General features: G+C 50.9%; 9 protein-coding genes and 1 non-coding gene across 18 annotated transcripts; 6 read left to right on the top strand and 4 right to left on the bottom strand.

The window, feature by feature from the left end:
* Positions 1-67: 67 nt before the first annotated feature.
* Positions 68-4,235, bottom strand: FOIG_12622 (uncharacterized protein). 2 transcript variants are annotated; one of them, XM_031213546.1, is made up of 3 exons: positions 4,112-4,218; positions 2,228-4,062; positions 68-2,172 (listed from the first exon to the last, which is right to left on the bottom strand). In XM_031213546.1, exons 1-2 carry the CDS (start codon positions 4,118-4,120, stop codon positions 3,568-3,570), a joined length of 504 nt encoding a protein of 167 aa, XP_031056877.1. In that variant the 5' UTR covers positions 4,121-4,218; the 3' UTR covers positions 68-2,172; positions 2,228-3,567. The 2 variants fall into 2 exon arrangements, with proteins under 2 accessions (XP_031056877.1, XP_031056876.1); XM_031213545.1 differs by having other exon boundaries at positions 68-4,062; positions 4,112-4,235.
* FOIG_12623 (uncharacterized protein) lies at positions 180-4,234 on the top strand. 8 transcript variants are annotated; one of them, XM_031213548.1, is made up of 9 exons: positions 180-285; positions 359-732; positions 979-1,002; positions 1,109-1,230; positions 1,376-1,833; positions 1,883-2,184; positions 2,239-2,570; positions 2,626-2,979; positions 3,034-3,546. In XM_031213548.1, exons 2-9 carry the CDS (start codon positions 673-675, stop codon positions 3,479-3,481), a joined length of 2,100 nt encoding a protein of 699 aa, XP_031056879.1. In that variant the 5' UTR covers positions 180-285; positions 359-672; the 3' UTR covers positions 3,482-3,546. The 8 variants fall into 8 exon arrangements, with proteins under 8 accessions (XP_031056879.1, XP_031056878.1, XP_031056880.1 ...); XM_031213547.1 differs by having other exon boundaries at positions 180-732; positions 3,034-4,234; XM_031213549.1 differs by having other exon boundaries at positions 180-732; positions 2,626-4,234.
* A 169-nt stretch (positions 4,236-4,404) lies between the features above and the next one.
* FOIG_12621 (uncharacterized protein) lies at positions 4,405-5,935 on the top strand. Its single transcript, XM_031213544.1, has 2 exons — positions 4,405-4,878; positions 4,936-5,935. The coding sequence occupies exons 1-2, from the start codon at positions 4,593-4,595 to the stop codon at positions 5,718-5,720; spliced, it is 1,071 nt and encodes a 356-aa protein (XP_031056875.1). The 5' UTR covers positions 4,405-4,592; the 3' UTR covers positions 5,721-5,935.
* A 130-nt stretch (positions 5,936-6,065) lies between these two features.
* Positions 6,066-10,171, top strand: FOIG_12620 (uncharacterized protein). Its single transcript, XM_031213543.1, has one exon. It carries the CDS (start codon positions 6,298-6,300, stop codon positions 7,984-7,986), a length of 1,689 nt encoding a protein of 562 aa, XP_031056874.1. The 5' UTR covers positions 6,066-6,297; the 3' UTR covers positions 7,987-10,171.
* Positions 10,172-12,574: 2,403 nt separating this feature from the next.
* Positions 12,575-14,364, top strand: FOIG_12619 (uncharacterized protein). Its single transcript, XM_031213542.1, has 2 exons — positions 12,575-13,329; positions 13,393-14,364. The coding sequence occupies exon 1, from the start codon at positions 12,974-12,976 to the stop codon at positions 13,295-13,297; it is 324 nt and encodes a 107-aa protein (XP_031056873.1). The 5' UTR covers positions 12,575-12,973; the 3' UTR covers positions 13,298-13,329; positions 13,393-14,364.
* A 1,285-nt stretch (positions 14,365-15,649) lies between these two features.
* On the top strand, positions 15,650-19,579 carry FOIG_12618 (uncharacterized protein). The gene has a single exon (XM_031213541.1). The coding sequence runs from the start codon at positions 17,564-17,566 to the stop codon at positions 18,818-18,820; it is 1,257 nt and encodes a 418-aa protein (XP_031056872.1). The 5' UTR covers positions 15,650-17,563; the 3' UTR covers positions 18,821-19,579.
* FOIG_12617 (uncharacterized protein) lies at positions 19,562-20,441 on the bottom strand. Its single transcript, XM_031213540.1, has 2 exons — positions 20,277-20,441; positions 19,562-20,221 (listed from the first exon to the last, which is right to left on the bottom strand). Exon 2 carries the CDS (start codon positions 20,211-20,213, stop codon positions 19,848-19,850), a length of 366 nt encoding a protein of 121 aa, XP_031056871.1. The 5' UTR covers positions 20,214-20,221; positions 20,277-20,441; the 3' UTR covers positions 19,562-19,847.
* A 292-nt stretch (positions 20,442-20,733) lies between these two features.
* FOIG_12616 lies at positions 20,734-20,824 on the top strand. Its single transcript has one exon. It is a non-coding gene; the product is annotated as a tRNA-Glu (tRNA).
* A 435-nt stretch (positions 20,825-21,259) lies between these two features.
* Positions 21,260-22,496, bottom strand: FOIG_12615 (gluconate 5-dehydrogenase). Its single transcript, XM_031213539.1, has 2 exons — positions 22,235-22,496; positions 21,260-22,185 (listed from the first exon to the last, which is right to left on the bottom strand). Exons 1-2 carry the CDS (start codon positions 22,485-22,487, stop codon positions 21,377-21,379), a joined length of 1,062 nt encoding a protein of 353 aa, XP_031056870.1. The 5' UTR covers positions 22,488-22,496; the 3' UTR covers positions 21,260-21,376.
* Positions 22,497-22,723: 227 nt separating this feature from the next.
* On the bottom strand, positions 22,724-26,959 carry FOIG_12614 (uncharacterized protein). Its single transcript, XM_031213538.1, has 4 exons — positions 26,723-26,959; positions 26,180-26,660; positions 23,280-26,121; positions 22,724-23,225 (listed from the first exon to the last, which is right to left on the bottom strand). The coding sequence occupies exons 1-4, from the start codon at positions 26,729-26,731 to the stop codon at positions 23,174-23,176; spliced, it is 3,384 nt and encodes a 1,127-aa protein (XP_031056869.1). The 5' UTR covers positions 26,732-26,959; the 3' UTR covers positions 22,724-23,173.
* Between the last annotated feature and the right edge of the window lie 110 nt (positions 26,960-27,069).

Raw genomic sequence — 27,069 nt, 5'->3', positions numbered from 1 at the left:
TGACCAATTAGCTTATACAGCCACACGATCGACGGGGCTTGACATGTAAGACCTAGTTTTGGAAGGTGTCCTAGAATGGCTCATTACCCGGGGTAATTATTGAGCCGCCTGCTTAATCTTGACAACCCGAGAGTCCTTTTCTAGATTTCGTATTCCTCGTTTAAAGGACCAAGCCTGTATACCAAGTCCTACATGAAACTCACTGAAAAGTAGCTTAAACGTTGAATTAAACGTTGATTAAGCTATCGAAGACTAAAGAGAGTATCAATGCTACAATTTTCTCTAGTCAGTTAATCAATTCTCATCCCTGTTTCTCCAACTGTGCCTTGATAAGGTCAATGTCTTATTAAAGTGACAGCCACACTCAATGCTGACCAGATCCGGGACGCCACATGCTACTCTCATTGTGCAAGCCACAGTCCGGCGCCCTCAACTGCCGCCAATCGGTCCCCGCGGCTCCCGCTTCCTCTCCTTCACCCTTCACATCCGCGATACTGACCGAAATACGTCGTCATCTTATCTGAGAGCCTAATCGCTTTCACCGATTAGCAGAGCAAAAACTTATTACTTTATTGATCTTCAGCTTACTGCTGCAGCCTCAATTCCTTGGCTGCAAGTGAATACCCAAAAGGAGGTTGCCGCATCGCATATCTCGACTATTAAGAACTCGATATGGATCCCGGGCACGCAAATAACGGACCCGCGGCTTCCGATGACTCTGCTCGGAGAGCGGTAAGTACCAGATTTTCGATTTAGCCAATTCCAGTGTTGGCATTATTCAGAATATGGACTCCCCGACCTGCGTGCGTATCGCTTACACGGCAACCCTAAAGCGATCAATCGCGAAACTGGTGTGCCGTGCCAGTATAGCCTTGTTAGCTGCATCGGCCCGCTGCGAGTTTCACCCATCAACTATATCTTGTGTTGTGTAACAATCCCTTTGCATATCAGGGCTGACAAGAACTCTTGTGAACACAGTGTGATCAGTGTCGTACGAGAAAGGTGAGCATCACCCATGAATGCCTTCAGAAACACGCCATAGTCAGGACGTTTCTGTAAACAAAGGCTGTCCAACATAGATGGTATTAATAACACCTGCATGATATAGATCCGATGCGATAAAGACTGGCCATGCTCTAACTGTCGTACTGCCAAGCGATCTTGTACATCCACAGGCGTTGGCCAGAGACCCAAAGAGCCCCGGCAGCGAGTTCTCATCTCGTCCCAATAGTTCGTGACCCCATACCATCTTTTACCCCAGACGCTGTATCTGCACATGGTGCCGCTTTGTCCCCTCCAAGCAGCTTTGCCGATAGCCGTTCGCCAGCCAGATAAGGCAGCTCATCCACTAACCACTGGCATGCGTGCCTCGTAGTGAACGAAAGATCGACCAGATTGAGGTCCGCTTAGGCAATATAGAAAGCCTCCTCCGGGATCTCTCCCAACGTCCCGTCTCCACTCCAGGAAGTAACATTCAGTTTCCTGTCACCCCTGCAGCCTTACCAGGTCTCGATCCAGCCTCTGCATCTACAGCGGCTTTTGACAGTTCCGATGACGAGTCTGTTCTGGGTGGTGATTCGGTCATTGCCCAGCAAACCACGTTTGCTAGCGACCTTCTCGAGCATGCCGTGGAGCGCACCTCGTTAAACGATGTCAGTCCCAAGATGTGGGAAGCTCTCGCAAACTTGAGACAGTTGGCCGAGCTTCAGAGTCGGCAGTCCATCAGCCATGGTCCCCGTTTTCCACTCCAGCAGCCCATCCCAAAGGGAGGCTTGGGTCAACTGCCAATGCCTCCTATGGATATTGTAGTGAACTTGCTTAAGAGAGTTAGAGGTAGCAGTGACAACAACAACTTTGCAACCATTCGCTGACTTTTGTCTAGCTTCTCCGCCAGGTCTCTTTACGTTTGTCTGCTACTTCATTGGAATAAATGACTTCTCCAACCTTTGTCGAATGGTCTACTTTCCCACAGACGACTTTAGTGATTCCACCTTCATCATTGTCAACGTTGGTCTCTATTACTTGTTTCTTGAACAGCACCACTTGACCGTTGACAACAAGCCTCTGAAGGATGAGTTTGCATCACACCTTTACACAAGTCGCATCAACCTGGAAACAGCGCTGGCAAATATGTCTCTCTTCATGTCGACCAAGATAGAAACAGTCCAGGCTCTCCTCATGGGTGTAAGCACAAGTCAGTCTGGTGTAACAAGTGCTGGGCACTAACAAAGGCATTAGACATTATACACCATCGACGTCTGCAGACCATCTGTGGCTTGGCATCTCAACTGTGCCGCGGCCCAGATTTGCCAGACTGCTGGTTTCCATCGGAGGGATCTCTCAACGCGTAACCCCGAGGAAGCTGACATCAAGGCGATCCTTTTCTGGTACACGTATACCACGGACAAAGCACTAGCACTTCGACTAGGCCGTGCCCCTGCCATCCAGGATTGGGAGATCACCATTCCACGTACTTTCAGCTTCGATGGCATCTTGAGTCTTGAAACCAAAGCTGTTGCGGGTACGTGGCTTAACGCTGCAACGTTGCAGGGCCAAGTGTATGAGCAACTGTAAGTGTTATTATCTGCATCCATATTCCCAAGTCCTCGCCGCTAATGAAGCCAGGTTTTGTCCGGCAGCATTAAGCCAACCACCAGCTGTACTCGCTGAACGAGCACGTCTGCTGGCAGCTGAGTGCCGTCGTGTCGAGGCGGAGTCGTATCAGAGCCGCGAAATGGCTATCTCATCGCTTGAGAAAATCGGAGCTTCCCCTCTCGTCGATGTCCACCTGAAGGGTGACGAAGTGCAGTTGCTGTCAACCATGACTCTCATTTACAGAGCAGTTCCAGCTCCTGAAGGGTCACCCACTAGGTTCTGTCAAGAGTGTATAGACACTGCACGAAAGGCTTGTCACGCACATTTCGCATGCATGGATTTGGTGCGGAAAGACCCCCACGCGAGAGCCATATATGTCCATTGGTAGGTTCATCGTTGCAGTTCCTTGGATTTCGAGTAAATCTAACAAGGTTTTAGGAACCTGGTGCTGACTCCATTTGCCCCCTTCTTTGTGCTGTTCGGATATGTCATCGAGACATCATCGCAAGAAGATCTCCAACTGTTGAAGCAGTTCAGTGCGTCCATTGAAGAGACCAGTGATGCGTCAGAGACCATGCAAAAACTGTCGCGACTATGCAATATCATGAGCAACGTCGCGGCCCTGTACGTCGAAGCCAAGTCTCAACAAGTGGAAGATCAGGCAATGGTGCCCATCGGTGACGAGTTCGACGTGTATTTGAGCCAGCTCGGACTCATGCCTGTCATGGACTCGACCATGGGCAACGCAGGTGATCCCAATGCAGAGTTTGGTGAGAACACTCAAGTCAACCAAATGGCGGACTGGATGTCTGGAAGTCGAAATTTGCTGGGATTGTTGGAACAGGATATATCGCAGATCGGAGGTGTACAGTGGCCACCCATGTAGAATAGAATGATAGAAAGGACCCGGATAGATACTCGCAAATAGAATTTTAGTTTGATGTTCGTAACTTAAGATGAGTCCGATGCAGCTCAGTCGGTGGGAAACCGAGGGTCATAGACTTCATAGCCCTCGTCTTCAGTATCGCTTTCCGGTGACAAGTTCTTTTGAAGGCCAGGATTGACTGGTGCCGGCTCAAGTGTACTAGCCGGCTTGGGCTTCTCAGTCGTCGTCGTTGCTGCTGGTCCGCCGCTCTCAACTTTGGTGAAAGCGCTCTTGAAGCCACTCTTCTTGAAGCCGCCTTTCTTGAAACCTCCTCCACCAGTGGCAGTCTCTTGGCCAGGGAGCTTGATGCTGATGAGACCGTCGGCTTTGGCCTCGGCCTTGCGCGCACGAGAGCCAGCGGTGGGGTCACGAACCATGGCCTTCATGTCTTTGAGGCGCTGCTTGTGACTGTGATCATAACTGCTGAGATGAGCTTCATAGTCATTCATTCGCGAGTACCCTTTGGAGCAGAGCTGGCAGTAGAAAGACTTTTGAGCTTCACGTGCAGATGCAGTCTGCGCCGAGGGAAGAGTTAGGTGTCGCTGGTGACGCGTTAGTCAAGGAATGAGCACCAGAGTATTCGGATCTTACCGGAGGCATGTTGTCTCTGGTATTTTCCTTCAGACAGTTATGAAGTTGGCCTTTCTCAGTGTTGTTTTGATGAAAATGTCGTGGTTCTTGTAAGCTGCTGATGTTTGATGAAGGAAGTTTGAGCAGTGACCACGATCCAGATAAGAGTGCGGGCACTAGCTCTGTTTGGCTAGAGCTCAGAGCCTCGACCCTCCACCAATCAAAACGTGGCATGTCTTGCTGACCGGGCTCCCAGGACCTCAACGTCATTTTCCCAGGGGGTCTTCGACAGAGCTTCCAGAACCACCTGCCCCAGAGTCTTGAAAGCTTTCCCCGTTAATCCAGCACGTTGAGGCGCTAATCCCAACTGGAAAAACTTCCAGTCCCTTCCCTGTCACGAGCCCGCGCCGTCATCTCTTGTTTTCTATTCCCCGCCAGATATTATTTCTTGTCCTTTGTTTTCTTTTCACACAGATTTAAACGCGCTGGGCGTGGTATCACTATGGATTTCGACCAATCCCCAGATCGTCGAGCCTCACAGGCGAGCTTCTTGTCTTTACAGCAGCTTGACCCTTCCCCGATCGATTCTCCGCCAGCAGATCCGTCTATTGACCGCCGGGACCTCGGGCCACCGCCGAGAGGAAGTGATGATGGATATGAGATGGTTGATGCCGATGATATGGAGAGGAGCTCAGCAACTATCAAGGCTCCTTCGACCGGTGCTCCCGGGCTGAGCGCAAGTACAAACCTCACAAATGGAGCTACAGGTCCAGGCCCAATCTTCTATCGTGAGTGTCCAATGCCTTCACATGCTTGAACGGCACAGCATACTCACACTTCGTCAGTTATGCGAATCCAGAAGTTCTCGAGCTATGCAATGGGTCTATTCACCTCCCTCCATCTCGCCAACGTATCCCTCATCCCCGCTGTTACTCGCTCTGTCCCTGGCTCCGAGACGTACCTCCTCATGACTCGTGAAATTTACCAAACCTCCCTTACGGAACCAATTCTCGTTGCTCTCCCTGTTATTGCCCATGTTGGATCAGGAATTGCTCTTCGACTATTGCGGAGGTCACAGAACATGAAACGCTATGGTGCTGCGACCCCGGGAATGTACGCTCTCCATCGTTCAAGGACGGAACTCGAGGATCAAAGAAGGGCTTCTTCGCCGTGGCCAGCACTGAGCTATATCTCGATATCCGGTTATGCTTTTTCCGTCTTCTTCGCCGCCCATGTCTTTGTCAATCGTGTTCTGCCCTTACAAGTTGAGGGCGACAGCTCTAACATTGGTCTCGCCTACGTCGCACATGCTTTTGCTCGACATCCTATTACTTCTTGGGTTTCTTATGTTGGCCTTCTTGCCGCCGGTTGCGGCCATATGATCTGGGGTCAGGCCAAGTGGTTTGGTCTATCACCTACGACGAAATACATCTGGGGTACAAGTACCGCACCCGCGGAGAAGAGGGCGAGGAAGCAAAGGAGAAGGAGATGGGCCGCTCTCCACGGAGCATCGGTGGCTTTTGCTGCTCTCTGGGCAGTTGGAGGCCTAGGAGTTGTTGCGAGGGGAGGCCTCATGGAAGGCTGGATTGGAAAGGTGTATGATGATATCTTCGCAGCGGTGGGATTGTGAGGGCATGGTTGATCTAGCATCATTGGAGTTTGGGTTCGTTTACATGGGAGATGTTGAACTCCTCTCTTTACACGCATTATGGAAATACCCTACGCCTATACGTTGGAGAATGAAGTAGATAAGCATGAATGCATCAGGAAACTAAGACAATATGATAATCCACTAGAATGTTAGTGTGCACGATGTGAAGTTGGTGTTTTTCACATGAACGAATGTTCCACCATTGTGCGATGGCTTTTGCTTGCGAGCCATGAAGTACTTAGCTGCGTATTTGAATCATCATGAGCAATATCGCGTAAACCACTGATGCATCCGTATCGCAATTATTTGTTGATAAGTGAAGCAATTTGGTGCCAAAACTCCGAAATCTCTTGAACACCGACTTGTACAGGGTAAGCTCACCACCACCAAGCTCCGGTCAACCGCCGACCGTTGATCGCCACCGACATTTTATTTCTTTATCCTACCAACCCCAGAGCTTCATCAACACCTCTCTGATCCCCCATTTCCCTTCTCCTCTAGGTTCTATATAGCTGATCGCAGGCTCGTCCTGCGCAGCGCCCAACCTCCGCACAAAATGCCGAAACGTAAGCTCCCTCCGACCGAACAACCCTCCGAACCACAAGAAGTATCTCAACCTCGGCCTTCAAAACGTTTACGTTTCGCAAACTCGGCATATAACCCACCTTCTCGCGATATTCTCACCACAATATCCTCCGAACTTCTACTGCGGATATTATCCTTCCTCTCGTCGTCAGAGCTACTGGACATTTCCCCCACTTCACAGCGCCTTTACCGCCTTGCTTCGGATCCTCATCTCTGGCGCGAACATTACTACGAGCGCTTTGTTCTACCGCGCGCTTTACGTATACCTGGGTTTAGACTCGGTGGAGCTGGTGGCACGAAGTTACAGTATTCCTCCCGACGAGCTGTGTGGGCAGATGGACGGAAAGGAAGAGCGCCGGAGGATGAGGTTCCAAGAGAGAGTAGTAAGACTGAGAGTGTCGACTGGAAGAGACAGTATAAGCTACGTCACAACTGGGCCAGAGGAAAATGCGCCGTGGAGGAGGTCAGCGTGCGAGATGCGCCAGATGAGAATGGGGGACAGAAGAGGACGTTGGTCAAGGTCGTGGAGGGTATTGCAATAACGGCCGATTCGGAATATGGACTGCGCGCATGGGATCTTCGAACACGACGACCGATTGCGCAGCTCGGCCTGCACGAGGAAAACGAAAGCGATGACAATGCGCCGACATCACTTGCGGTGGACGAAAGCGGTTCTGGAACAGTGGTGGATATAGTGGTGGGATTCGCAGATGGCGGTTTCGGGCTTTGGCGGTTGAACCTCGAGCGACAAGAACTATTACGGAGATACCGGCACGAGAAAAGCTGCAATGGAGAACTTGTCGCTATCGCTTGCGGATATCCTTATGTCCTAACAGCGACGACAGCGGGCTTGATATCGCTATACACATTCAACCGCCCAGATGACAAACCTTCTAACGACGCTGCGAATAGTGTCAATGATGAACCGCCATTGAAAGCGACAGAGAAACCACCGAGCACGGTTCTGCCGCCTCCATATCTCCTCACATCGCTCAAGTCGCACACCACCCACTTACCACTCGCTCTATCGATACGGCGCATGTCGTCCTCTGTGAGCGCCTCCATCGCCTACACCTTCTCCGTCCGAGACGGCTGGTGTATCGGCATTCAGGACTTACTGATAACGCCGCCATCTGATGGCTCCGGCGTCGACACACTATCCTCCCGCCTCGCATCGACGCTCCCCATCACAGCCTCAGGCGGCGCTGACTCTCCTCTAACCAATGAGTCACGACCAGAGCTTACGACCCTTTGCTACAGCCACCCGTATCTCCTCGCCACACTACCCGACAACACTCTCGTCCTATACCTCTGCACCTCGACCGCGATATCCCTATCACTATCCCTGGGCATCCGCCTCTGGGGCCACACATCAGGCATCTCAGATGCGGAGATCACACCGCGGGGTAAGGCCGTGAGCATTAGCACGCGAGGAGACGAGATCCGCGTATGGGAGCTGGAGGGCCGCGGCGGAGGCAGCAGCATCGAGGTACGACCTACGAGCAGGCAGCCAGCCGATGACGCGGACAGCCCTACATCCGCGCCAAGGGCTGAGTGGGAGGACCGCAGGAATTGGGTTGGCTTCGATGATGAGATGGTCATCGTTCTCAAAGAGGCGCGAGACGGTCGCGAGAGCCTGATGGTCTACGACTTTACATGATCCCAATTGCCTCACGCCGTCATATTAGACGTGCCAGAAGAAGCACCACCATGACCACATTGGGACACGCGCAACAGGAGACTGTGTCGCGACTTTGCCAGCAATGGCAATCGCCGCCGCCTCCAGTTCACGCCACGCTCCAGGGGAGAAATTCCGGCCACCCGTGGCATGCTGAGAATCGCGGCGCTCTGGAACTTACACCATCCGGGAGCGTGGGAAGAGCCTCTCTGATAGTACTGAAGCCACCACCACAAACCAATCGTCTTCAGTTGAGGCTCCTGGGGTCAAGGCAGCACGGCTGAAAAGTCCTAGCAAGCCTGGCTGACGCAAAAGCAAATACAAATTTGGCAGACACCTCGATACGAGCAAGGGCACAAGATATAATCGATTGGTCATGAGATGGCAATTGCGACAATTGGTAGCCTATTGCCCGGGCGTTACGATTAAACTCTGAGCGGCATTCCCGCCGACTGATGGTCCTTCGCGGCGACTGGTTAGCACGACGCCTCAAGGCTGAAGCAGCGCCAGGCACGTCCCTTTGCTAGCTGGAGTTTATTGAAAGGCATGAAAAGCCAATTAAAAAAAAACAAGGCAACTCCAAAACCAAGGTCGTACAAAAGCCGCATCCGCATCTCGTTCGTCAGGGGGTGGCTGTAAGAAGCCAAACTCTCTCCAGCGTAGCATCTTAACCTGAGGCCAGCTGGGATGACTTGTCAAAAAGCTTAGAATAGCGATTATCCCAATGCCGCAAATAGAAATCGTCCCTTGAAAGGGAAGATCTCTCAAAGGCCCCTCGTTTCTGAAACGACATCCATTGAGTTGAGTCAATAAAACGCCGGAAGTTTACTGGGAGAAGCCCCAGCTAAATTGGTGTTGCATGTCATGTCATGCATTATGTGGCTCCACGGCATGAAAAAAAACCAAGGTCGTACTGACAGCGCACCAGAGGAAACAAAGGAAGAGGCGAGAGACCTACGGAGCAGACAGTACCGGTAGCTATCAATTGCACCTTACCATTCCAAACGGTAGACGTGTTACACAGGACCATTGGTTCACTGCGCCCAAGCAGAAGCTGACACGCTGAGTTGCTGGATTGACCAAGGATGTTGCTTCTGCCAGCGTATCAGCTGCGCCAATTGCATCCCGCTCGAATTGACATGATAAAGCCTCAAATGCAGTGCTACTGTTTACCTGGCAGCCTCTTCTTTTCTTTTCCAGTCCTGAGCCCTTACTCCAGAATTAGTGTACGCCACACTGGCTGCCCGCATCTTCACCGTACATTTGCTCTCAATACTTAAGAGGCAAAAAATAGAAGACGATAGATGGCCAGAGGCGAATGCTCGGTCCCATTGGGTAGCATCAAAATTGTCCGTACGATATTAGTAGAAACTGCACGTTGCCGCTGTTCGTAACCGCGTAAAGTGATGCCCCCACCAGACGCGAGGGGTTCGACTTTCACATGGCAAAGATAGAGGGGGTCTTTGCTGTGTCTAGTCAAGTCTAGGAACCAGACCCAGAAGACGGGGAGGGATTTGAGGTACCTCAGTGGGGCCGTCCGTTATGGAGTTGAGTTGTCTTGTGGCTATGGATCATAGTGGAGATTCTTCTTTCCAGGCGGAGAAGTCGAGTGAAGGGAGGGAGTGTGATTATCATGGACTTTGATATGCGGAGCAGCGTAGTTGTTCAATGCCATTGAAGTCAACAGAGGCAATCATCAAGTGATCAGTATCTTGGCTGAAGTGATATCTGAACATGGAGCTATCAGAACCTTGTTTTTGACCGCCGAAATACTCAGATCCGAGGAAGACCTGAAGTGAATCGAATTGAATTTGACAAAACCACCCGTGCACGCGGCCCGAATCTGCCTTAGCCGCTCAACAAGGCGGGCGATATATCAACCGCCGCCTGAGATTGGCCGAACCGAGAGACGGCACGTTGGAAAAAAGGGAAACGGAGGGCCGAATTCGAGGGGCACAACGGACAGGACGGTGTAAGCAGACGGACTGCGGTTGGCGTCTAGAACTAAGACGGTGGATCAACATCTCTCACCGTTTCTTTGCGTTACAAATGCCGAAGGGAAAAAGAAAACAATGCTGCAAAGACGGGTCGCAGGTTCCATTGCTCGATTCAACCCATCTCAAGCAAGCCAAGAGGTGGAGGCCCGAAGCCGAGGCATGATATGCCGTCGCGTGGGTGTCAATCAAATTGGAGAGCCAGACAAGACAAGACAAGACACTTGATACTCTCTGTTTGGTGTTGACGCTGTAGGCGCCTGAATAAACAATTGTGAGCCCAATGCTGTGATATAGACACTCCAGTCATGGCAACCATTTCAAGAAAGTCGATAAATGAGGCATAATATCTCAATTGTTGATTAGAAGAAGTTGAGTCAATTTGACTTGACCCCTCTATCGCGGGGTCGTGCCGGGCATCAAAGAACCATGGAAGCGAACCAACAGTTCACTCGAAGCCAGCACTAGAGTGGAAGGGTCCCTCCACTAACACGCCCGTCAAAGACTGGCCCCTGTGACGAGCATTTGGATGACGTCTTTCGCCCAGCATTTGATGGATGCTCGAGGTGGTCTAGATCGCGTTGGATCCAAATGTCGTGAGCTTCAACTGCACGACTCGCCGATTTCCTTGGTTTGATGCATCCGTTGCTATCCCTTCTCTGTCACTTGAGAAGGGAGATGGGTAAAAGATGCCTCAATGTTGACCGCCCTTGCAGTCAATGAATGACATTGGTCTTCACCGTCGCACAGGCCAATGTCCTTGGCGCCTCCAACTATATTCCGTCGGTCACCAGCATTAGCTTCGTTTGTGGAGTTGATAGACAGTTAGACACTGAGACAGTGCTGATGACTTGCCGACGCGCGCAGCACGCTGAGCCCTTCATCAACTTCCCGAATTGATCCAGGATGTTGGGATAGACTACGCCGTTTCATTTCTCCGATCCTGCGATGTGATGTGGGTGCCAGAATTGCTTCTGCCCAAGATTCATGCGCTCGGACTCCCACGTCTCAAACTCACGCACAGAATCGCCCACTGTATTGTCTCAGACCAAAGCGGTCAAATGATATATGGTAGTAACGCGATATGGGACGGGTGACGCTTCACGGGACATGCCTCGTGAGCCTCTTGACTCCAGCCTCCGGACTCAGACGCACCCTCCCTTGAGCCTATGGTCCTCTCACATTCAAGAGCAGCCCTCATAGGTAAGCCTTCGGAGTGAGGGCGGCCACCACTACGCCGGATGTTGATCAGCCACTACCGATTGAGAAGACGGAATGGATGGGACGGAGGATACACGCGCCGAGCGGGCCGTTTCACAAACATCCATGCCATTAGAGATTGGAAGCGCGATAGGCCGTCGCCCCGACTCTGCTACCAGCCTTTACGAGCAGAAATGGAGGGCAGATGCCATCAACCATTGCAAATCTCATCAACTTCCTTGCTTGTTGCAACGCATGTCTTGCATTTGGACCCTACACAGTTGAATCAGTGATAAACCAGCGTTTCGTTAACAGAAGAACTGATAAGCCAATCCCACCATGACTTGTCATGTGCTCCCACCACTTGCTCACCTGCCAGAGGACGCTGGTCGACGATCCAAGGCCAATGGTGGGGAACCTAGTTAGTTCATCTGTAACACCCGCTGCCAAACTCTGGGGAATATCCATTTGCTATCGATAAATATTCGGAAGCGGGTATCAATTCAATTGTCCTTCCCACCTTGTCTCTGATTGAGAATCGCAGCAAAGGGAGGTGTGCAGCTTGTTTATTTCGATAGCAGCAACATGAAGCCAAGGTTGCCGACCATCAAGCTAGATAGATACGCATGTCCCACCTCGGTATTGATGGTTCGCTTGGTTGCTTGGCTCGGACTTCCTCCGTCGTTGCTGATGTGATAAAATTCCAAATTGAATCTCATTGCTTTGCGAATCCCTCATGGTGATGGCTTTGCCTCAGGCTTACACCTTAAAGTGGCAATGCAGTTTCGTTCCGGCTTTACTGTAGCAATTGTGCAGCTCCGTTCGGGGTTTGTCAGGATTTACTCCGTCAAATAGGCCACGCAATTGCGCTGTCTTGGGGCAATGCTGATATGAAGCGTCCGGCTCACCCGATGGAGCACTCTGTCTCAAGCTGACCAAAGTGTTGGATAATTTTGCCCATAACCTTGACTGTGTCATTGTTGGGAATTACCACGACAAGCCAACATACCTCATGCTACTTTCGGGTCCAACAAAGAAAACCATCTCATGTCATCGAGAGACGATGACGTTGATATTTGACCATGATGCAAATGCCATCATGCCATCATCTCCTTCAACAACAACTCAATCCATCGTTGAACGCTAAAGTTCACCAATCAGCAATCCTTCCAGAAGCCCAAACGTACCAGGGCCTCAAACTCCTTATCGATAATTCACTCCCCCCTGGTCTAGGCCGCCCCCAAACCAGCCAAGACACTAGACCAGACATGACTTGGTGCCAGGTCTCGTTTTGGTCTCTCTCGTCTGCTCCTACAGGAGACCAAGCCTGTTTCTCCATATCCTGTGACTCACATCAATTCGGTGTGGGGGGAAAAGAAGCCCAAAGCCTGTGGGAGCAACATAGCGATATGTACAGTATGTACACAATTGTGTGAATAATGAACATTGAACTGGCACTCAATTGTAAAATTGGGGAACAATTGTTGGTAGAGCGATGGTCGTCTGATACTGCCATCTGCCGAGAGCCACGTAATTTGAGGACGACAGTTGCGAGGCCGCCAGTTGGTATCTCGGCTAACACCCAACGACTTACACAGAATAGTCCTTGATGACAGCGCGAGAGGGAGCTGTGCTGCATGTACAATTATGAAGTCGATGACTGTTCACAGATCGCCAACTCAATGGCTGACTTTATTGATGTTCCTTTCTTGCGCTGCAATGTCTACGCTGGTCAGAGACTAATTGAATCGTGACCCTACATCAAGTAAAAGGGAATGAACCCTCGATCAGAAAAGTTACGACTCTGTTGCATGGTGGGGTTGATCGCTGGGTTTCCCCAACAAGCAATCTTCAGGGCTATTCAGGGCCGAAACAAAGGGTCTGGAAATGGGAATCCGGATGCGGGAACGATTGACGAGATGCAGAGTGCCAAGCGGGTAGCCACGAGAGTTGAAGACGACAGATGCTCCGCGAATGCGCGAATTGACCGGTTGTATCCTTGGATATCCACAAACGTGAATGCAGTCGCCGTAGATTGCGAGGTATGCATATCAGCTCAGAGTGCCACCTCGCTCGCGAGCATGAGCCTGTTACGGTAGGCAGTGGGCTGAGGCAGAGTGATCTTGAGTAGGTAGGCAAGACTGGTCAAGCCAGACCGCAAGTCAAGACAACCGGTGAGATAACAGCTTGTTAGTCTCGCACTCACAAACAAGAAAGTCACAGCAAGCGGAACCAGAGTCGATGCTCAACGTTCTTGGTTAATTGGGCGTCGGGCAGCGAGCAAGAGGAGGGCTGATTCAAGACATGAACCGTCACACGCAGAAACCACACGCCCCTCAGATATTAGGCGTTATGTAGGCACTGTCGCGATCGTGATTTGCCTAGGGAGGTGAGTGAAAGGAAGGAGGGGTGATAAATGAGTTTGGCTCTTGGATGAGAAGCAGAAGTGCAAATGAGTACATTGCAGTGTAGTGGCTACTACCTGGGTGAGGAACGTGGGAGTTAGCGTACCCAGTTGAAGATAATCAGTGATGGTGTCGCGAAGGCCCTCGTGTGATCTTCCAAAGTTCAGATGGCATCATGATCGACCAGATATGAGCATATGTTAATGTAGGGACGCGCATCTGCCGCCAAACAAACGCAGGCCAGATCTCTTGCCCGGAGACTTCTGTAGGAACAGGAAGATGGACCATACCAAGCTGGGAACTAGCTGGGTTTGGGAGATTTGGCGCCGGGCCTCGTGGACGTTACCAGTTCTGACCAAGCCACTCAGCGCCTCTCAGGACATGATGGATGGCTAAATAGGTTAGGTGGGATGTGTACCTACATGCTGCATACCAAGGCCGTAATGGTGCACGAACTCCTGGCATCACCAATTCCTTGGCCAACAGAGACAGCCAGCCAGCCTCATCCATTGAGACTGCCGTTTGGGCTGAGGCAGGCAGAGCGAGAACGCAGCGTCTCGCTTGCGTAAACCGTGAGAAAACACAGTGGGATATCGCATCTTGGTGGCCGCTAATGATGGGATGCTCGTTCTGTGGAGACGCTGGACTGATTACCGTATCCGTGAAACTGGGGGAACTGGCGTCTGTTCCCGTTGCTCGCCTCGCGCACCCGCGACAAGGCTCTTTGACATTGCTCCGTTATTGAATCTCGGCTGGGTAGGGGCTGTTGGTTGAAGCAAATTGTCTATTCAGCGTTCAAATTAAGTTGAGATTCTCTCTGATCTCCTACCTCATTCTTCTCCACTCACCCTATTCGAGAATTCCTTGGTGGAATTGACTTCATTGACCAATTCCTGGCTGGAGCTCTCGGATCGGATGTCAGTCAGGGAAATGACCGAGTCAAAATGGCGAATCGCCAATTGCACTGACTAGGTAACGATGGATTGGACAATGGCATGAGTCAGAGGGCAAAAGCAGGGCAGAAAAGTGACGGGATGAGAAGTGGTTTGTAATTGAGAGCTTACTCGAACTAACACAAGAAAAGGCAAGGCACTCAGTCTGATGGAAGGGAAGGAGGAACACATCGCTCACTCACACCTTCCCCCCGTGATTCAGTTTCCAGACGGTGGGATATTATGGGAAGGGTCAGCCCGTCACCGTCCGTCAGTCACCACTAGCGGTATTCAAGTTCCAGTGAGGTCACCCCTCCCGTGGCTAATGAGAGGTCCCTGATGACCTGTGCACGATCACGCATGACTGTTGAGTACGGAGGACAAGATGGGTGATTGGGACTGCGACATTGGAGGAAAAGTAACTGTGTGATTCAATTGATACGAGCAGCTGTCAATTGACAAACCTTTTGTGAATTGAAGCATCTCCAACCCGTTCAGGCTCTCTCAATGGGTCATGCTTCCAGAATGATGCCCCTCGCAAAGTCTATCTGAGCTCGGATCCACTTCTATTCATGGATCCTAAATGTTTGGCATCTGAGGTGAGTCTGAGTGAGCTGCAGCTAAAACCCGCGCAAGTGCAGCCTGCAGGCAGTCACTCACCGGGGGGCCTTGAAAGGGAAAAGCAATGAGCCTCTAGCCATTCAAGCTGTTGCAAGGGGAAAAGGAGGGCTGAAAGAAGGCTGCTGAATTGAGATATCCATTGGACGATACAAAGCGTCCATTTTCAGGCATTGATGAAAGCCATTGAAACAAAGGGGACTGGCCATGCATGAATGGGGTGTGCCTTTAGCCAGTTTTGCATCGTTGCATTGTCACATTTGATTGTGGCTGCGTCAAAATTCACGTTTGTTTTACTAATCACACCCCAAAGTGATCTTCCACTCCCTGTCCTGACACCCTCCTTCCCGTCCATCTCCCTCCGTTTCCACAGGACGCCACCCGACTGTGTTAGGTGTGAGTGTGAGTGAGAGTGAGACTGTCAGTGAGTGAGTGAGTAGGAGCCATTGATTGCGAGCATCTGGGCGTATTGTGTTAGTAGCAATCCAATTCATATCAACCATGGCACGCGCCTTTCGAGTGCCATTCGCCTTCTTTCCTTCTTTCCTTCTTGTTTCCCTCTTCCTTCACTTCTACGACTCCTGCAACATCGCACGAGCTGGTAACTGGCTAACGGACCCTTTGCGCTCTGTTACCCACACTGCGACGTCTGAACCAGGCTCTAATACTCGTCTCTGAGCATCAATCCATCAATCAATCGACATCTCGTTCCACTGGCCCCCACTCGCGCCCACTCTCCTAAAGACTCTGAGTCTGAGCTGCTTGTTAATAAGCCAATCAACCGTTCAATCAAGTCCACCTAACCAGAGATACTACCTGTCAAGCGCACAGTCGTCACAGTGGTTCCTGCTCTTGCCTTCATCAGCGGGAAGGAACTTGACTTCCAATTCATTACGAGTGTGTAGCAATTCAATTGCGACCCAATCTATCCCCAATTGGACATCCATTGAAAGCACGGGAAAGAGTCCGTCATTGATGCTAGTGCTGGTTTGTTACCAAGCCGAGACAAAGGCGACTCCTTTCTTTGCTTTGCTTCCTCCATCTTGAACTCTTCTCCTCATGCTTAGCATTGCTGCGCGCACATAATTGAGCGGACTGCACCTGCTCTGTTGCAACTTAACGCAAGATATACTTTTATTATAAAAGTATCATTATACTCTGACTCCCTCTATTAACTTTTTGTTGCCTGGCGTGTGTCGTCGTTTTTGCATTTTGCATGCGCACACGCGCAAACTCTCGTCTCTCCTGTCTACATACATGTTCTGGGTTTGCTCAAGAGAGCATTCTACAATTGTTTTCCTCAAGCAAACCTCTTCAGGCCAGTTCACACACTTGCGAACTCACCCTGAAATACTGTATGTTTCTGCCCGCTGCGCCCCAGGCCATCCAGTGATCCCCGTCTTCAGCCATTGGCAACCTGGCAGGCATAGGCTGCTTTTGCTTCTCTGCCACATCATCAAGCTCTCGACCGACCCTCAAAAGTCGTCAGGTTGCGGCCAAACTAATTGCCCACTCGACTGGCTCGAGAGTCATTGCTTTCAAAAGTCATACGGTCTGGTACGGTGCCCGTCCCACAGATCGAACAACCCGCGGCCCTATTACTGTTTCTCGGAGCCTTCTGCCTTCCTTGGAATTCTCTGTTGAGGCCCCATTGCTTTGCACCTCGCACTCTATTCATTCACCCATATCGACAATCGCATGTCGACTTGCAACAATTGAATTGCACTGCACTTTTACAGTCATACGGTTGTCCCCCATTGAGTGTACCCCTGGACCCGCCTGTTGAGTGCCCAGACACTCCTATCACCCCATACCCATATCAGCATTGACAATTGTACCTACGTGCACTTACACAGTATTCTCATAAGAACTGCCCTTTCCACTTTCTCTTCCATCATCCTTCTCTTTTTTAAAGAAGGAATCATCTTTGACACTCTTCAATTCGTCTCGGAGGTAAACACAATTCGTCACTAAACGCCGAAGCAAACTCCGCTGCCTTGGGTCGACAGTCCTGCGCTACAACTCCTCACATCTTACTCACAAGCACCAAGGGACTGGGAGGGTCTCGTCAAGATCCCACACCCCCCCTCCTTATAACTCCGCCCTCCTCGCCCCCCCCTCCAGTTTCGCCGCCCTGTTGCTGCCTACTCTGGTCTAGGCGCCCATCCAGTCACTGACAGCGCACTTACATACACTTTTGGGTTGGGCATACGCAAACAAAGTCGACAAGACTCATTCGGGCTTATTCAGGCTTTTCGTCTGAGCCTATTAATTGAGAGCCCCTCGCCCTTTTAGATTGTTCTAAAAGGTCTCAACGGTTTCGCCACACTCCCTATTGTCCACGTCACAGCCATTGTGACTGACTGATTGCATCTCGTGGCTGACAAACCACTTTCGCTTTATCTGCGCCATGCAACCTTCTACCACTTTCGACGACAATACAATCTCGTCAGTCAAATTGCAGACTGAACGAACTTCGTCTCTCTCCTCTATTCAATCTCTTCCTTTTCACTACTCACCATCCGGCCCCTCAAACAGCACAAACAACACCACAACAATGGCGGCCAATTCTCCTCACAACGCGCAAGCGACCAGCGCAATGCCTCCTCCAGCCCATCCTGCCTCAACCCCTTCCAAGATGCATATCAACAGTCTGATGTCGCCTCCAGACCAGGCACACGATAGCTTCTATTACCACACCGGAAAGGTCGACGACTCCTCCAGCAAGAACGCTTCAGGAAAGCCTCCAATGTCTCCTCCCATCTCGCCTTGCAACAGACCGATGGCCACCACCGAGACACCAACAAACTCAATCCAGGACCCCGTCCTCTACCCATCCGATGAGGTGCCTTCCAGTCCGGCCCAGACTCCTCTATTTCCAACCCTTGAGGATCGTGACCATAGTCGAACGATTGAGGAACACATGCAAAAGAATATCAACGACAAGATTTTTGTTGAGGTGCAACCCCCGACACGCAACGACTATGAGCTTGTGGCGTCGTTTCAATCGCAACTCAACAAAAACTACGAACTTAACCCAAAGGCATGGATGCTGTCAGTGAATAAGCAGGCTCGTGACGACAATCGTCGCATCGCTCAAGCCAAAGCACGCGCTCGTCCCTTGGCAGCCAAGGCCGCAAAGATATCTCGGCCTCGCCCCGATAATCGTGTTCAGAAACCTACCCAGCGATTCATTCGCGCCCAACCTACCAATAGCCCTAAACGGCCAACGCCTCAACTCGGCGCCAATGGTACCGCTGAGCCGAAACCTCGCGCTCAAGGCCCAGACAAGGATTTTGAATCACTGCCGGACTTCTGTCCACCATTGAGCACGCTCCCCGACAGATCGACCATTCTCAAAGTTGATTGGAAGGGACAGCCACTCGACAACAGCAACGATCCTCATCGACATCTTCTTCATCCTGACGAATTAACGCTGGCAAGCAATCTGCGCCTTGACTGTGCGACGTACCTGGCCAGCAAGAGACGCATCTTCATTAGCAGACTTTCCTGTTATAAGCGAGTGAAAGACTTCCGCAAGACCGACGCCCAACAGGCTTGCAAGATTGATGTCAACAAGGCCTCCAAGTTGTGGACTGCCTTTGACAGAGCCGGCTGGTTTCACAAGGGATTCATGGAGCCATTTCAGAACACCAAGCTGAACTAGTGCCCTTCGCAAAGTTGGACACCTTCGAACCTCGATCGCCACGGCCTAGCTTGTCCTTTATTTGCAGCTTGTCTTCTGAGCAACGATGTTTGTGACGGGAGTTTCATTTCATTTCATTTTATCGTTCTCTGCTGAACCCATATGGTTGGATCAGTATACGAGAATCAATCGGAATCACGGCACATTTATTTTTTTCCTTTGGGCGATACACCATAGCATTAGGGACTCTTATCTTCATGATACCCGGAGTGCATATATACCTGACCCTGACCCCTTTGCGATCATGTCACACCACTCCACAGTTTTCTTTTATTTCATTTTCTATCACGGGTTCCGGTCTTGTCTTGTCCACCTCGCCCCTCTGAAGTCATGTCATCTTCGAGGTTGTCATGGGTGAGAGATTGTGGACAGCGAGGTACAGCATGGATGGATGTATGGCGTTTTTGTGTATGGCACCTCCCAGCAGACTGGGGAGAAGGGAGCCATTTTATTTGGATTACCAGGATGCAAGCGTTGTGCGTACATGTGATGGCTAGTCAAGGCCGTGGACTTGAACATCACTGGATGGTTTTAGGTCAACAAGTATCGACTGTATGCGGGCGCGCGCCTAGGCAGAGGCACAACCTTCTGACCATGAGCAGAGATTGGATTACGGTTACCCTTTCGAAGGGACTAGCTAGACAATAGCGAAATGAATTGTTTACTCAAGCATTTATTGCATTGCCATGTTTGTGAGCGAGATGGATGAGAATGCTGACCCGATTGATCCAACGACAAAAAAAGTCTGCTTGACATGTTGTCGCAAGACCAAATGCACGTAGGGCCCCCTTGGAAGAAAATCCCTTCAGCCCTACACTACCTTTTGGGGGCCGGTTCGCTTCCTCTAGAGGTTAAGCGTGAGCCATATTTCTGGGTAAGTAAGGGACATAACCTAGGTAAGCATGTTCTGACTGATGTGCGCGGGTGAAGCCGCCGTTGCAGCGGGACCAAGCCATTGGCAAAACCAAAGTACACTCCCAGTGACGTCTCACCAAAAGAGTACTTTGGCTAGGGGAGGGGGGGAGTGTGGATGGGACATGGCCGAGCCAGGGATTTGGGTGAGTGGTGGAGTTGGACAGCGGGAGCTTATCGGGTGGAGCAAGAAGAGAGGAAAAAGAAAAGTCAAAATGTGGCGCTGTGGCTTGAGATGGGAATAGGTACGTTCAGTGTGAGAGATCGAGGTATTGATGGGGTTAGGGCTTGTGATGTTTATTTTTGAAGGATTGATAAGATGGAGGTTTATTTGAAGACACGTTGTGTTGCGGGAAAGGCGTGAACGTGGACGTGTCTTTTCAGAGCCTGAAAGACGAACGGTGAAGCTTATAATGAAGCTTGTTTGCGAAGCTCCTCTCATGTCTTGAACTGGGGATCACGTTAGCGGTACAAATTGAAGCAAAGCGTCTTTCGAAAAACCTACATGATGATACTACGAAGAAGAAGTTCTGTTGCAAATGACGTGTTTAGAGGGAGGCCTATGTTGACTCATTAGTCAACATTGGGAGTAGCTTGTGAATGGGACTACGTGTTCATGGGATATTAAACTTTGAGATGTGACTCAATAGAAAGTGAGGCTGCAGACGATTCCCGGTCTTTAATGCTTAACTTTGCCAAAGCCTTGTGGCAAAGCGTGTCCTCTCATAGCTGTCTCCGACGAGTCTTCACGAACTTTGCCCTGACCTTTCTCATGACCATCAGGGTCCTCAAAGTCGCCACCAGAATCTTTACGGTACTTGGTACATATGAGAACCAAGATGATAATCTTAGAACCGTCACCAACCGCGGGATTGAGGACTGTTCATGATATCCATTGGACTCGAGGGCTCGTATCACGAACATGAAGGCAGCTTGCAAGCCTAATTCTCAACCAATTAGCATCCGGTATGGTGTAGTGGCTAACATTTCGCGCTCTCATAACCTGAGAGATCAAGTACCGCGGAGCCCAGGGTTCGATTCCCTGTACCGGAGTTTCTCTTTTGCATTTTTGCCATCTTGAATTATAAGCTCGTTCGTTCGGTTGGCGCCCTTTTCTTTTTGTTGGCATTGTCGACTACCCAGTGAGTGGTTTGTCATTGAAGCGGGCTTTCAGTGACTGTCCTTGGTGGATGTGAGGGAATTGGCACAGGGATCTATCTGCCTTTAGCAATTGTCTTTGAGTAAATGAATGGCGTTGAGCAGTCAAAGATCGAGTGACATCATCACTCGCTGGGTCTTTCACCCTCAGCAATTGATTCTCCCTGCAACTTGACGTGGGGAGTCAATGATCTCTGCTGAAGTTCAATCTTAGCGGTTGTGTAGCTTGTACTAATGCGTGTATACTACGACTGAGAATCCCTCACTTCCTGCTGGATATCGCTTTGTAGGCGGCGACCCAACTAGGAAGATCCATATAAGCTCAACATTTGCTTACCATTGAGATACAATCAACCCTCATTAATTGAAGCTGCATTTGTCAATCATTACGGTTGATTCATTATGTCATGTCCTTCTATAGTACAACCTTTTGTCCCTTCCTCACACTCACTGACCAGCGGCAATAGTGTAACCTCCATCAACAGCAACAGTCTGTCCCACCAAATACTGGTTCGTAGCAAAGAACAGCACCGTAGCAGCCATATCCTGATCCTTGCCAGCCCGTCCAGCGGGAACCTTCTCAGCATACTTCTCCTTGGGGATAAAGCTCTTCTGAGCCTCATCACTTCCATCGGTGGTCATCTCAGAGGGGAAGACACCAGGAGCGATACCGTTGACGCGGATCTTGAGCTTGTTGCTGACAATCTCGGCGGCGAGCATGCGCGTGAGATGCACGGCTGCGCCCTTGGAGGCGTTGTAGGCAAAGTGGTGCTGAGACTTCTGGATAAGACCGCTGATAGAGCTGATGTTGATGACAGTTGAACTCCAGCCCTGGTGCTTCTCACTGCTCTTCTGCAACAGAGGCAAGAAAGCAGCGGTGGTGAAGTACAAGCCCGTGACGTTCGTGTTGTACGTCGAGTTCCAGTCCTCAAACGTAGCATCCTTGTTATCGAAGAGGTTCTCCTTCATCTCCTGCGCAGAATCGGCCTCGACCTGGAAAGAGTTGCTGGAGATACCAGCGTTGTTGACGAGAATGCAGAGGCAGTTCTCTCTGGAGGAGTACTCCTCGTAGAGCTTCTGAATGCCTTCCTTGTTACCGACGTCGGCTTGGATGGGGATGATCTCGCCGGCGATGTTCTTGCCGTACTTCTCGACAACGGTATCGAGCTTCTCCTTTGTGCGGCCGGTGATGTAGACCTTTGCGCCGTTGACGGCGAGGGCTTGGGTGGCCATGAGGCCGATGCCAGAGCCACCACCTGACCTGTTAGCCATACTGCTGTACGAAGCGACCGAGATATCACGTACCTGTTACGAGAGCAACCTTGCCCGAGAGATCAAACAAAGCATCACGAGAAAAGTCTCGGTGCTCGCCACCACTTGCTGGTTGTGTTCCCGACATTTTAGTTGTAGTGTACTGCAAGTCTTTTCTGCTACTCGACTGAAAGGTTCGTAGTTGATTTGAAGTTGTGATACAAGAGTTCTTAACAAAAGGAGTCGTAAGTCGAAGTGAAGGTGCAAGAAAGCTTCTAGAGCCAAGTCTAAGACACTGCCTGGACATGATTCTTATACCAAACGATTCTTCAATTAAAGAGGGGTAGCTACACAATAAAAAGTAGAAACTGCAACTGGCAAGAACTGGCACCTCAACCAATGCGCATCTTATGGCCTCCCTTGCCCAATGACGAGCTCATGATGAGATCAGCACTTTCTCTTCTGCAGCAGGAGCTTCAGCCCATGACGAAAGAGAGCGGAGGAAGTGATCCGTGAATTGCGAGAGAAGGAAAGAAAGGGTATGACAAGCGAAACAACAATTGGAGTCTTTTGCAGTGTGAGGCTCTATCATGACGTCGACGTGGGGTCAAGATGATGAATTGACCAGTACTCATCGCGATCTTCATAAGCTTACAAAGAAAATGTTGAAGAAACATTGATCAGCCAAGCCACAAATTACCCTATTTAGATACCAACGGGTGAATTGGCCTGTAAGGTTAAGAAATGGCTTCATAGCGTGTCATGACTTCCAAGTAGAGGCGTGAGGCTTAACATGGTGCCCCACTACAGCTTCAACGACATCAACACCATCACGATCCTCTTTGAGACATTGACAGTTCCAACAACACTCGATTGTTTCACTCACAGTAATCCTACACTTGTATCCGATATCGTCTCATTACAGATCTCAACGGCGTTACCCAAACCAAACGCCATTCCATGCATTCCAATTCTCCTTCACCCGAGCATCATCTATTTAACCTCGATATGCTGCACTGCCTTCTGCCACTTTTGCTCGTCCGTCCTGTTACATTAGATGAGCCATTGTCCATCAGGGTTGTACGTAGTAAATACTTACTTGTCAAAGCGCAATAGCTTGCCCAGCACCGGCACAAGCTGAGCTCTTAGCTTGGTATCCTTCTGCTCCAAGAACTGCAGCAGAATTGTCTTGAGATAGACCGTATCTGGAGTTCCGCCAGCTGCCGGCGAGCCATTGCTTCCGCTTCGCACCGAATCGAACGAGCTGCGGCTTGAATTGGCCACGAGCTTGGTCTGCACTGACTTGAGGTCCTTGGATACCTTCTCGTATCGTTGCCTTGCCTCCTCCAACATTCGTCGCAACTCGGCTCGCTGCTTCTCAACATCACGAACTTGCTTCTCTGATGCATCGAGAGCTGTGCGCAGCTGTGATGCTGTTGTTCGGAGCTCATCCGCCTCAGCTTCAGCCTTCTCTTCCACTGATTCAAGCTCTTCTCGTCGTCGGCGCCACTCCTTCTCGCGCTGCTCAAGCTCATCTCGCTCATGTGTCAGAGTCTTGACCTCGCGCTCCAGATCCTTCAGCTTCAGCTTCAAGTCTTCCGTCTCGCGTGTCTTGCGTCGCGCAAGGGTGCTCGACTCGTCCTCGATTCGATCTCGCTCCTCAACAGCTGCCTCCATTCGCGCTCTCATCTCTCGCACCTTGTTGTCGGCACGCTCATCGACATCCGCCAACAATCGTCGCATTGTCTCGCCCTCACGGGTACGTTCCTGGAGTAGTCGCTGAACCTCAGCAAGCTCCTCCTCCAGCGACTCAGCCTGCGACTTGGACTCCTTCAATTGCACAGACATTTCCGCCGTCTGGTCTCGCATACTACTCAACAGACCCTGGGCGTTGCTGTACTGCTGGGTCTTGAACTCGGCCTCTTCTTGCGCTGCGGTCTTCTCCCGCTTCAATTTGTGCATCTGCTCTTCAAGTTCCTTCACCTTGGGTCGCAGCTTGCTGAGCTCCTCCTGTACTGTCTTGAGCTCTTGCTCTGTCTTCTCGGCCTTGGCACTAATCTCAACCTTCTCAGCTTCAGATCGGCGAAGGTCTCGTCCAAATACCCGTTGAGCATCCTCAAGACGAAGTTTGGCGTTTGTCTCGGTTGCCAATTTCTCCTGTAGACCCTTAATCTCAGTCTCGCGATCCGACGCTAGCTTCCGAACACGCTCCACATCTCGCTTGAGATCCTTCTCTCGCTTTTCCATATCCTTGAGCTCCTTAGTCTTGGCTGCGAGCTCCTCCTTCGTAGTCTTTAGCGTAGCAGACTCCTGGCGCAGGCTCTTCAGCTCAGGCTGCGCCTTCTGTAGCACCTCACGTAGTTCTGTGAGGTCCTTGAATCGGTTCTGAGCCAGTTGCTGAGCGGCACCCAGATCGGCTTGCAGGGTGGTCGTCTTCTCCTTGAGCTCGTCGTATTCCGTCTTCAAAGAATCCATCTCGCTCTGCAGCTTGGTGCTGGCTTCGGCATCTGAAGCAGATGAGTCAATCTTCTTCTCAAGATCAGCAATCTGTGTCTTGAGTTCCAACTTCTCAGCCTCGAGCTCTTTAATCTTCTCCTTGGCCTCAACATGATCTTGACCAATTGTGAGCAGGTTCTCTTGGAGTGACTCAATCTCCTCGCGTAGATCCTCCTCAGTCTTGCGCCTCTTGCTCAGACGCTCAATCTGCGTATCCTTCTCAGCAACCTCCTCCTTCAGCTTGGCGATCTCAGCCTCAAGCTCAGCATTTCCTTCGGGCTCAGCGGGAGTTGCTGGCTCAGGAGTCTCTACAGCAGCCTCTATAGCTGGAGCAGCAGCACCACCGGCACCACCCTTGCCCTTCTTCTTTTTGTTCTTCTTCTTGTTTCCACCGCCCGTAGCCGCAGCAGGTTGTGAGGCCGCAGGCGCTGGAGTTGCAGCGGCAGTGGGTACAGCAGGAGCAGGCTTCGACTCCAATTTCTTGGTCAGATCGTCAATCTTGGTTTGGCTTTCGGACTTTTCCTTCTTCAGAAATTCGATCTGGCTGTTGAGGTCATCGATCAGTTTCTTGGAGATGTTCTTTGCGTTTGAGGCCTTGGCCAACTCGGCGTCCAGTTCGCTCGCGCGCTTGTCTGATGAAGCAAGTGAAACCTCCAACTCATCAACCTTGGCTGTATGCGTGCTCTTGTCTTCTTCCAGCTGTTTGAGTTGCTTTTGTACCTCTTCCAATCGTTGGTTCAGAGACTCGATCTCCTTGTTGCGCTCATCAAGCTGGGTCTGCAGGGACTCCTTGGCGGCGGCAGCATCGCGAGACTCGCTGAGCTCCCGAGTCGCATTCTCCAGGTTCTCAACCAGACCAGCGCTGTTCTCCTTAACGGTAGTAAGCTCCTTCTGAAGACTCTCGACCTCGGACTTGAGCTTCTCAATTTCCTCAGACTTTGACGTAAGGTCAGCCTGAAGCTGGGGAATCTCATCGTCGTAAGAGAAGAATTCCTCGCTTTTGTCCTTGGACTCAGTAACCTCAGATAGAGACTTTTGCGGCTTATGCTTGGGCGAGAACATTCCGATGACGGAGGAAACAGGAGACTTGGACTTTTCGGGGACCTCAGGGGGAGTGTCTTCGTGCTTATCGTCCTTATGAGCTTCAGATTCGTCGGTCTTTGGCTGAGTAGAGTCTCCTGACTTGAGTGCCGCAAGCTCTTCCTCCAATTTCTTGGCCTTTTCCTCGGTTTCGTTGTGCTTCTTCTGTAGCTCTTCCTTATCTGTCGAAACCTTCTTCAGCTCCTGCATCACCATGTCGCTTCGGAGGTTCAGTTGGTTGAGATACTCGACGAGAGCTTCGGGGTCGCTGATGGAAGTCAGGGGGGTGTTTTCTCGGAGGGCTTTCTCGAATGGTTCGATCGCTGTCGCTCGCCTATGGGCAACACGGTAAGATCGAAGTAATTCTTTGAACATGTGTTAGTTTCCTGCCCCTGGCGTGCGCATTCGTAGATATGGCCTTACCGGGATACGTCGCCTCGAGCTTCTCCAGTTTGCGCAGCTTTTGGCGGATCTCAGGGCTCAACTCTTGAGACTTGGTCGCCTCTGGCTTGGCCGCCGAAGCGTCAGCTCCACCATCCTGATTCTTGCCCGAACTGGCATCATCCTTGGAATCATCTGCGTTCTTTTCATCCGATCCGTTGTTCTGAGCGTTGCTATTGTCGGTCTTCGAATCGTCGTTTGCAGCAGGAGGCATTGGGGTAGTAGCTCGGCTCGGCTCACTCTCGTCGTCGATCACGAAAGCGGCTTCGAACACGGCAGGATCCGGGTTCGGTGCGTCGCCAGCATCGGCAGCTTGTTTCCTAGCCTTTGCGCGCTGAGCTGGTGTGCCATCGCCCTTGCGCGACGATGTTGAGCGGGTTCTCGAGGGGGACCTGGACTGCGCAGCTGTCTGTGAGCGGGCTTGTTCTTCGGCGATGGTCCGATCGATGGCGCTTTTGAACCGCTGGAACATGTCAGTCGTTGCACATACGAGGTGTAAGCAGATAATTATCACGGAGAACTAACTTGGAACATGATGGCTCCCTTGGGTCAAAGACCAACGTCTTAAGATACCAAGGGACGCGCGTAATTTCAATATTAAATACGAATCTTTGGGGTAGGAAAATATAAAGAGACAAAAGAAAGTCTAGAAGATCAATGTAAAGAGAATAGTAGGCTACTCAACAAAACGCCTTCATGACGATGCGAACGTTGGCAGTAGTTAAGCTGATGAAAGGAGTTGCAGGGTCTCAATGGACAGAGTTACAGCACTTGCTTCCGAGCCATGACCGATCCCGTCAAATTTCTGGGGTATGATTGTGGCGTTTAATGATTGTGGCTCAGCCGCTCAGGGGCCGCATTCCACGTTTCCA

Source organism: Fusarium odoratissimum (genome assembly GCF_000260195.1).
Source record: "Fusarium odoratissimum NRRL 54006 unplaced genomic scaffold supercont1.27, whole genome shotgun sequence".
Lineage (NCBI taxonomy): Eukaryota > Fungi > Ascomycota > Sordariomycetes > Hypocreales > Nectriaceae > Fusarium > Fusarium odoratissimum.
This window is presented reverse-complemented; position numbering and strand designations above follow the sequence as displayed.